Raw genomic sequence first — 10,182 nt, 5'->3', positions numbered from 1 at the left:
GGGGAACTGTATGCTGTAGACTTGGGGGATGGCTACCATCCTGTACTGGCCCCCAAGAACCTCAGCGAGACTGGGGCCCCGGGGCCACGCGACGACACTGAGGACGACTTCAGTGGCATGGGATTCACCATCAGTCCCAGGACTAGCAGCAACAGTCTGGCTATAGTACCTTCTGACATCAAAGTCACACACAGGTCAGGGAGTGTGTTGAGGTTCTATGTGGATGGTGTTTGTACTGTGTTAGTACTGCATGTTGAATGTGTTGAAGGTGTACTATGCCGAAATCCCTCCGCCATTTCCTGGTTGCTGAAATTCGGATAGTTCACCTAACTTAACACAAAATGTAAAGTGTAGACAAGGGTTGTTCAGTTATTCCTTTCAATTATACATACTGCTCCAAAAAAAATAAAGGGAACACTTAAACAACACAATGTAACTCCAAGTCAATCACACTTCTGTGAAATCAAACTGTCCACTTAGGAAGCAACACTGATTGACAATACATTTCACATGCTGTTGTGCAAATGGAATAGACAACAGGTGGAAATTATAGGCAATTAGCAAGATACCCCCAATAAAGGAGTGGTTCTGCAGGTGGTGACCACAGACCACTTCTCAGTTCCTATGCTTCCTGGCTGATGTTTTGGTCACTTTTGAATGCTGGCGGTGCTTTCACTCTAGTGGTAGCATGAGACGGAGTCTACAACCCACACAAGTGGCTCAGGTAGTGCAGCTCATCCAGGATGGAACATCAATGCGAGCTGTGGCAAGAAGGTTTGCTGTGTCTGTCAGCGTAGTGTCCAGAGCATGGAGGCGCTACCAGGAGACAGGCCAGTACATCAGGAGATGTGGAGGAGGCCGTAGGAGGGCAACAACCCAGCAGCAGGACTCCATGAGGGTGGTATGAGGGCCCGACATCCACAGGTGGGGGTAGTGCTTACAGCCCAACACCGTGCAGGACATTTGGCATTTGCCAGAGAACACCAAGATTGGCAAATTCGCCACTGGCGCCCTGTGCTCTTCACAGATGAAAGCAGGTTCACACTGAGCACATGTGACAGACGTGACAGTCTGGAGACGCCGTGGAGAACGTTCTGCTGCCTGCAACATCCTCCAGCATGACCGGTTTGGCGGTGGGTCAGTCATGGTGTGGCATTTCTTTGGGGGGCCGCACAGCCCTCCATGCGCTCACCAGAGGTAGCCTGACTGCCATTAGGTACCGAAATGAGATCCTCAGACCCCTTGTGAGACCATATGCTGGTGCAGTTGGCCCTGGGTTCCTCCCAATGCAAGACAATACTAGACCTCATGTGGCTGGAGTGTGTCAGCAGTTCCTGCAAGAGGAAGGCATTGATGCTATGGACTGGCCCGCCCATTCCCCAGACCTGAATCCAATTGAGCACATCTGGGACATCATGTCTCGCTCCATCCACCAACGCCACAGTTGCACCACAGACTGTCCAGGAGTTGGCGGATGCTTTAGTCCAGGTCTGAGAGGAGATCCCTCAGGAGACCATCCGCCACCTCATCAGGAGCATGCCCAGGCGTTGTAGGGAGGTCATACAGGCACACACACTACTGAGCCTCATTTTGACTTGTTTTAAGGACATTACATCAAAATTGGATCAGCCTGTAGTGTGGTTTTCCACATTAATTTTGAGTGTGACTCCAAATCCAGACCTCCATGGGTTGATAAATTTGATTTCCATTGATAATTTGTGTGATTTTGGTGTCAGCACATTCAACTATGTAAAGAAAAAAGTATTTAATAAGAATATTTCATTCATTCAGATCTAGGACGTGTTATTTTTTTGAGCAGTGTATATAATAAGCTCTAGACAACCAGGTGAGAGGAGCTCCTCACTAATTAGTGACCTTGATTCATCAATCTAGTACAAGGGAGGAGCAAAAACCTGCAGACACTCTGCCCTCCGTGGAATGAGTTTGACTCATGTGATGTAGAGCATTATTGTACAATTTAAACTGCTGTGAAATATATTTTCAATACCTCCATATTTGTATGGAAAAAGTAAATAACAAAAGTAAATAACAAAAACTAAACTTAAAGTTACATATTTCAGCTTTAAAACTGCATGTTTAAATGTGTTGTTAATACTACATTATTGTGTTGTTAGCTGGGCTTAATGCTCACTGTGTATCCTGTCCTCAGATGCTCCATCCTGGCCGATGACACAGTGAAGTGTGACACAGGGATCTATAAGTCTGTGCAGGCCTGGAAGGACCACAAACTCCACATCGACCACGAGGTAGGCCAGTCTTCTCAGCCACTCACATAACCCACATCGACCATGAGGCCAGTCTCATCAGCCAGTCACATAACCCACATCGACCACGAGGCCAGTCTCATCAGCCACTCACATAACCCACATCGACCACGAGGCCAGTCTCATCAGCCACTCACTTAACCCACATCGACCACGAGGCCAGTCTCATCAGCCACTCACATAACCCACATCGACCACGAGGCCAGTCTCATCAGCCACTCACATAACCCACATCGACCACGAGGCCAGTCTCATCAGCCACTCACATAACCCACATCGACCACGAGGCCAGTCTCATCAGCCACTCACATAACCCACATCGACCACGAGGCCAGTCTTATCAGCCACTCACATAACCCACATCGACCACGAGGCCAGTCTCATCAGCCACTCACATAACCCACATCGACCACGAGGCCAGTCTCATCAGCCACTCACATAACCCACATCGACCACGAGGCCAGTCTCATCAGCCACTCACATAACCCACATCGACCACGAGGCCAGTCTCATCAGCCACTCACATAACCCACATCGACCACAAGGCCAGTCTCATCAGCCACTCACATAACCCACATCGACCACGAGGCCAGTCTCATCAGCCACTCACATAACCCACATCGAACACGAGGCCAGTCTCATCAGCCACTCACATAACCCACATTGACCACGAGGCCAGTCTCATCAGCCACTCACATAACCCACATCGACCACGAGGCCAGTCTCATCAGCCACTCACATAACCCACATCGACCACGAGGCCAGTCTCATCAGCCACTCACATAACCCACATCGACCACGAGGTAGGCCAGTCTCATCAGCCACTCACATAACCCACATCGAACACGAGGCCAGTCTCATCAGCCACTCACATAACCCACATCGACCACGAGGCCAGTCTCATCAGCCACTCACATAACCCACATTGACCACGAGGCCAGTCTCATCAGCCACTCACATAACCCACATCGACCACGAGGCCAGTCTCATCAGTCACTCACATAACCCACATCGAACACGAGGCCAGTCTCATCAGCCACTCACATAACCCACATTGACCACGAGGCCAGTCTCATCAGCCACTCACATAACCCACATCGACCACGAGGCCAGTCTCATCAGCCACTCACATAACCCACATCGACCACGAGGCCAGTCTCATCAGCCACTCACATAACCCACATCGACCACGAGGCCAGTCTCATCAGCCACTCACATAACCCACATCGACCATGAGGTAGGCCAGTCTCATCAGCCACTCACATAACCCACATCGACCACGAGGCCAGTCTCATCAGCCACTCACATAACCCACATCGACCACGAGGCCAGTCTCATCAGCCACTCACATAACCCACATCGACCACGAAGCCAGTCTCATCAGCCACTCACATAACCCACATCGACCACGAGGTATAGGCCAGTCTTCTCAGCCACTCACATAACCCACATCGACCACGAGTCCAGTCTCTTCAGCCACTCACATAACCCACATCGACCACGAGGCCAGTCTCATCAGCCACTCACATAACCCACATCGACCACGAGGCCAGTCTCATCAGCCACTCACATAACCCACATCGACCACGAGGCCAGTCTCATCAGCCACTCACATAATCCACATCGACCACGAGGCCAGTCTCATCAGCCACTCACATAACCCACATCGACCATGAGGCAGGTCAGTCTTCTCAGCCACTCACATAACCCACATCGACCACGAGGCCAGTCTCATCAGCCACTCACATAACCCACATCGACCATGAGGCAGGTCAGTCTTCTCAGCCACTCACATAACCCACATCGACCACGAGGCCAGTCTCATCAGCCACTCACATAACCCACATCGACCATGAGGCAGGTCAGTCTTCTCAGCCACCCACATAACCCACATCGACCACGAGGCCAGTCTCATTAGCCACTCACATAACCCACATCGACCACGAAGCCAGCTTTATCAGCCACTCACATCGAACACGAGGCCAGTCTCATCAGCCACTCACATAACCCACATCGACCACGAGGCCAGTCTCATCAGCCACTCACATAACCCACATCGACCACGAGGCCAGTCTCATCAGCCACTCACATAACCCACATCGACCACGAGGCCAGTCTTATCAGCCACTCACATAACCCACATCGACCACGAGGCCAGCCTCATCAGCCACTCACATAACCCACATATGACCACAAAACAATTATGCTTTATTTCTCAATGCAGTTGATCTTCAGTGGTCACATAATAGCTGCTAATGAAATCATTGATTGTATAATTATGAGTTCGTTGAACGGGTGGTACTGGGACTCGAATCCACTATCTTAGCACTGCAAGCACCATTCTCTAACAACTCAGCTGTAGAGGACCACATCATTGTGTTGTGACATTTCTCTGTCTAATCTAATGTCCTGCCGATCTCTCAGATTGAGACCCTGCAGACCAAGATCAAGAATCTGAGAGAAGTCAGGGGTCATCTGAAGAAGGCCCGCCCAGAGGAGTGTGACTGTCTCCGCTACATGTAAAGAGAGAACATCTCCTCCCCTCCTCTCTCCTCTCCTCCTCTCCTCCTCTCTCCTCTCCTCCCCTCCCCTCCTCTCTACTCTCCTCCTCTCTCCTCTCCTCTCATCCCCTCCTCTCCTCTCTCCTCTCCTCCTCTCTCTTCTCCTCTCCTTTCCTTTCCTTTCCTCTTCTCCTCTCCTCTCCTCTCCTTTCCTTTCCTTTCCTCCTCTCCTCTCCTCTCCTCTCCTCTCATCTCCTCCCCTCTTCTCTCCTCTTCTCAATCCACAGTTTACGTTGCTCAACTGATTTCTTACAAACCCCCACACACTAAACGCCAGCATTACATTACAGTGACTCTACCACTCAAATAGCTTTACTTCAGACCCCCTGTGGTTCTCCCTGCAGATATTTATCATAAATGCTGTTAATGTGAATATCTGTGTGTGTTTCAGCTACCAGTCTAAGTACAAGAGTAAGCTTAGGTACAAAGGAAGCAGCATTCACCCATTCAGGTAAGGGGTTTGTGTTGTTTATCATGTGTGTCCTTCCTATAAGAAAGAGATGTGAACTCTAGGTGTTCTTATGAACTCTATGTGTAATGATTGTATATCTACAATATACTGTATATATATCTGACTATTTCATTGTGTCACTGTGCAATGTGTGTGTGTGTGTGTGTGTGTGTGTGTGTGTGTGTGTGTGTGTGTGTGTGTGTGTGTGTGTGTGTGTGTGTGTGTGTGTGTGTGTGTGTGATGTCATCAGGAAGGGTCAGGATAAGGATAACAAGGCGTGGCTGCTGAAGGACCAGAAGAGGAGGAAGAAGATGAGGAAGCTGCTGAAACGTCTGAGGAACAACGACACCTGTAGCATGCCTGGTCTAACCTGCTTCACCCACGACAACCAGCACTGGCAGACCGCCCCCTTCTGGACAAGTAAGACCCTGTACACACACACGCACACATATACACACGCACACACACTAGCACCGACTATTCTCTCTGTCTGCAGTGGGTCCATTCTGTGCCTGCACCAGTGCCAACAACAACACCTACTGGTGCGTGAGGACCATCAACGAAACTCACAACTTCCTGTTCTGTGAGTTTGCGACTGGCTTCCTGGAGTACTTTGACCTCAACACAGATCCCTACCAGGTCAGTGCTCCTCCTCACCGCTATCACTCACTCCTCTGTAAGATTGTATCTAACAGAGTAATACATTTAGAATATCGTTCTGATTCTAGAATATCGTTCTGATTCTAATTACACAGCATTATTTAAATATTCCTCATGTCATGTTAATGGGGATCTATCATGACTGTTATAGAATGTTGTAGTGTCATGTTAATGGGGTTCTAACATGACTGTTATAGAATGTTGTAGTGTCATGTTAATGGGGTTCTAACATGACTGTTATAGAATGTTGTAGTGTCATGTTAATGGGGTTCTAACATGACTGTTATAGAATGTTGTAGTGTCATGTTAATGTGGTTCTAACATGCCTGTTATAGAATGTTGTAGTGTCATGTTAATGGGGTTCTAACATGACTGTTACAGAATGTTGAAGTGTCATGTTAATGGGGCTCTAACATGGCTGTTATAGAATGTTGTAGTGTCATGTTAATGAAGATCTAACATGACTGTTATAGAATGTTGTAGTGTCATGTTAATGGGGTTCTAACATGACTGTTATAGAATGTTGTAGTGTCATGTTAAAGGGGTTCTAACATGACCGTTATAGAATGCTGTAGTGTCATGTTAATGAAGATCTAACATGACTGTTATAGAATGTTGTAGTGTCATGTTAATGGGGTTCTAACATGACTGTTATATAATGTTGTAGTGTCATGTTAATGGGGTTCTAACATGACTGTTATAGAATGTTGTAGTGTCATGTTAATGGGGTTCTAACATGACTGTTACAGAATGTTGTAGTGTCATGTTAATGATGTTCTAACATGACTGTTACAGAATGTCGTAGTGTCATGTTAATGCATCGTAATGCAGAAACAAGTGGGGCCAGGTTAGGGGAAAAGGATGAAACGTCCCAACTCTGTAGACACGGCTCCTCTTCCTGACATTATCTAGCCTGTAGCCCTGTCTTCAAGATGGCACACTGAAAACAATCTGTTGTATAACAGCTGGAGATGCTCTTATGAATTCATTTTCAAATATGTATGAAGACCAGCATCATTCCTCTCTCTCTGTATCTCTGTCTGTCTGTGCAGCTGATGAATGCTGTGAACACACTGGACCGAACCGTCCTAAATCAGCTCCACGTTCAACTCATGGAGCTCCGCAGCTGCAAGGGTCACAAGCAGTGCAACCCCCGTACCCGCAACCTGGAGCTGGGTGAGTTCCTCTAACACACACACACACACACACACATACGCACGCACGCACACACACACACACGCACGCACGCACGCACGCACGCGCGCACGCACACACACACAAACAATATCTCAGGTTGTTGTGGGTTGTCACTACAGAAGAATGATCTCTGTTTTCTATCTTCATCCCCATCATCCTCTTCGCCAAACCCAAGTCCTGCCTTGCTTTGTGTTCTTGTTTTCACCATGCAATACCTCTCATGTATCAATTCTAGTACCGCATCTTAAACGACTACAACCACTCACTCTGGAAGGAGCTCTGTTCCTTTTAATGAAGGCCAATTCAGTTGAAAGTCGATTTCTGCTGGTTTTTTTTGTTGTTGTTTTCTTTAACACTATTTGAATTTCAGACACCATTTTGATTTTTTAAAACAACTGCTCTTTCTAACCCGCCCCTCTCAACACAGAGTCACACCTACATGGCTTAACGAGGTCTCTATGCCTTAATTGATAGGAATCTGTTCCTATGTTCTCTAACCACTGCTATTGTCTCTTCTTCAGGAGGTAAAGAGCGAAGCAGCTATGATGAATACAGGTATCTTTACTCATCGACATAAACACCACTCTGCACTTAACTATTTATTAGGTATTAGCACTAAACTCAGCAAAAAAAAGAAACCTCACACTGTCAACTGCGTTTATTTTCAGCAAACTTAACGTGTAAATATTTGTATGAACATAAGATTCAACAACTGAGACATAAACTGAACAAGTTCCACAGACATGTGACTAACAGAAATTTAATAATGTGTCCCTGAACAAAGCGGGGGTCAAAATCAAAAGTAACAGTCAGTATCTGGTGTGGCCACCAGCTGCATTAAGTACTGCAGTGCATCTCCTTCTCATGGACTGCACCAGATTTGCCCGTTCTTGCTGTGAGATGTTACCCCACTATTCCACCAAGGCACCTGCAAGATCCTGGACATTTCTGGGGGGAATGGCCCTAGCCCTCACTCTCCGATCCAACAGGTCCCAGGCGTGCTCAATGGGATTGAGATCCGGGCTCTTCACTGGCCATGGCAGAACACTGACATTCCTGTCTGGCAGGAAATCACACACAGAATGAGCAGTATGGCTGGTGGCATTGTCATGGTGGAGGGTCATGTCAGCATTGAGATCGCCTGCAATGACAACAAGCTCAGTCCGATGATGCTGTGACACACCGCCCCAGACCATGACGGACCCTCCACTCCAAATCAATCCCGCTCCAGAGTACAAGCCTCGGTGTAAAGCTCATTCCCTCGACAATAAACGCAAATCTGACCATCACCCCTGGTGAGACAAAACCGCGACTCGTCAGTGAAGAGCACTTTTTACCAGTCCTGTCTGGTCCAGCGACGGTGGGTTTGTGCCCATAGGCGACGTTGTTGCTGGTGATCTCTGGTGAGGACCTGCCTTACAACAGGCCTACAAGCCCTCAGTCCAGCCTCTCTCAGCCTATTGCAGACAGTCTGAGCACTGATGGAGGGATTGTGCGTTCCTGGTGTAACTCGGCAGTTGTTGTTGCCAGCCTGTACCTGTCCCGCAGGTGTAATGTTTGAATGTACCGATCCTGTGCAGGTGTTGTTACACGTGGTCTGCCATTGCGAGGACGATCAGCTGTCTGTCCTTTCTCCCTGTAGCGCTGTCTTAGGCATCTCACAGTACGGACATTGCAATTTATTTCCCTGGCCACATCTGCAGTCCTCATGCCTCATTGCAGCGTGCCTAAGGCATGTTCACGCAGATAAGCAGGGACCCTGGGCATCTTTCTTTTGGAGTTTTTCAGTGTCAGTAGAAAGTCCTCTTTAGTGTCCTAAGTTGTCATAACTGTGACCTTAATTGCATTCTGTCTGTAAGCTGTTAGTGTCTTAAAACGACCGTTCCATAGGTGCATGTTCATTAATTGTTTATGGGTCATTGAACAAGCACGGGAAACAGTGTTTAATCCCTTTACAATGAAGATCTGTGAAGTTATTTGGATTTTTACTAATTATCTTTGAAAGACAGGGGCCTGAAAAAGGTCTGTTTCTTTTTTTGCTGAGTTTATATAAAATGAATATAAACATTCCTAAAAGATAGTTGACTATCTACTTGGTCTAGAATACGTTGACAGAATACACAACACTTAGAAAGTACATAGAGATTGTGTATATGGGCGACGTGTGGGGCGACGTGTGGGTCGACGTGTGGGGCGAAGTGTGGACGTCACAGGAGGTTGGTGGCTCCTTTTTTGGGGAGCACGGGCTCGTGGTAATGGCTGGAGCGGCATCAGTGGACTGTTATAAAACACATTGGTTTTCTATGTGTCTGATGCCATTCCATTTGCTCCGTTCCGGACATTATTATGAGCCCTCCTTCCTTCAGCAGCCTCCTGTGCTGGACGTGCGATTGAGAGTGTGTTTTTTGGTGTTCCCTTTCTCTCTCTCTCTTTCTCTCTCTCTCTCTCTCTTTCTTTCCTTCTTTCTTTCTCTCTTGTTTTTCCTTTGCATCTTTGCATGACTTCTGGTTTGGGGGATTTGCACTGAGCACTTTTCTAACCCTGGGGAATACTCAGTGTATGCTTCACTGTCTCTACACTCCTTCTAACTGAGGTTGGGAGAAGGTTGAGGGCTTGAGGTTGAGGGCTTCTTCTGCTTGAACGGGCTGAATAACAGTCTATCTTATTGCTGCTTGTGCATCAGGCAGTTTCAACGCAGAAAGTGGCCAAAAGTGAAGATGCCCACCTCCAAATCACTGTGAGTCTGGAACTTCACGATGCCACCAAACAGTCACCTCTGACAGTCAACTCTAACAGTCACCTCTAACAGTCACCTCTAACAGTCAACTCTAACTCACGATGCCACCAAACAGTCACCTCTAACAGTCACCTCTAACAGTCACCTCTAACAGTCACCTCTAACTCACGATGCCACCAAACAGTCACCTCTGACAGTCAACTCTAACTCACGATGCCACCAAAACAGTCACCTCTAACAGTCACCTCTAACAGTCAACTCTAACTCACGATGCCGCCAAAACAGTCACCT

At 47.6% G+C, this 10,182-nt stretch overlaps 1 protein-coding gene across 5 annotated transcripts in view; it reads left to right on the top strand.

The window, feature by feature from the left end:
- Positions 1–10,182, top strand: part of LOC110491155 (extracellular sulfatase Sulf-2) — a 267,272-nt gene that overhangs the window by 251,844 nt on the left and 5,246 nt on the right. For 2 of the 5 annotated variants that reach the window (XM_036947631.1, XM_036947630.1), the window contains exons 13-20: positions 1–194; positions 2,171–2,267; positions 4,710–4,804; positions 5,238–5,297; positions 5,548–5,717; positions 5,794–5,936; positions 7,010–7,133; positions 7,676–7,709. The exon at positions 1–194 is cut by the window's left edge and continues 65 nt beyond it. In XM_036947631.1, the coding sequence (XP_036803526.1) occupies positions 1–194; positions 2,171–2,267; positions 4,710–4,804; positions 5,238–5,297; positions 5,548–5,717; positions 5,794–5,936; positions 7,010–7,133; positions 7,676–7,709 (917 nt within the window). Of the gene's footprint in view, positions 195–2,170; positions 2,268–4,709; positions 4,805–5,237; positions 5,298–5,547; positions 5,718–5,793; positions 5,937–7,009; positions 7,134–7,675; positions 7,710–9,837; positions 9,892–10,182 lie in introns of all 5 variants that reach the window. The other 3 variants (XM_036947627.1, XM_036947628.1, XM_036947629.1) reach the window with 2 other exon arrangements.

The sequence above is a fragment of the Oncorhynchus mykiss genome, chromosome 16 (assembly GCF_013265735.2).
Source record: "Oncorhynchus mykiss isolate Arlee chromosome 16, USDA_OmykA_1.1, whole genome shotgun sequence".
NCBI lineage: Eukaryota > Metazoa > Chordata > Actinopteri > Salmoniformes > Salmonidae > Oncorhynchus > Oncorhynchus mykiss.
The sequence above is the reverse complement of the archived record's forward strand: the minus strand, read 5'-3'. Positions and strand labels throughout refer to the sequence as shown.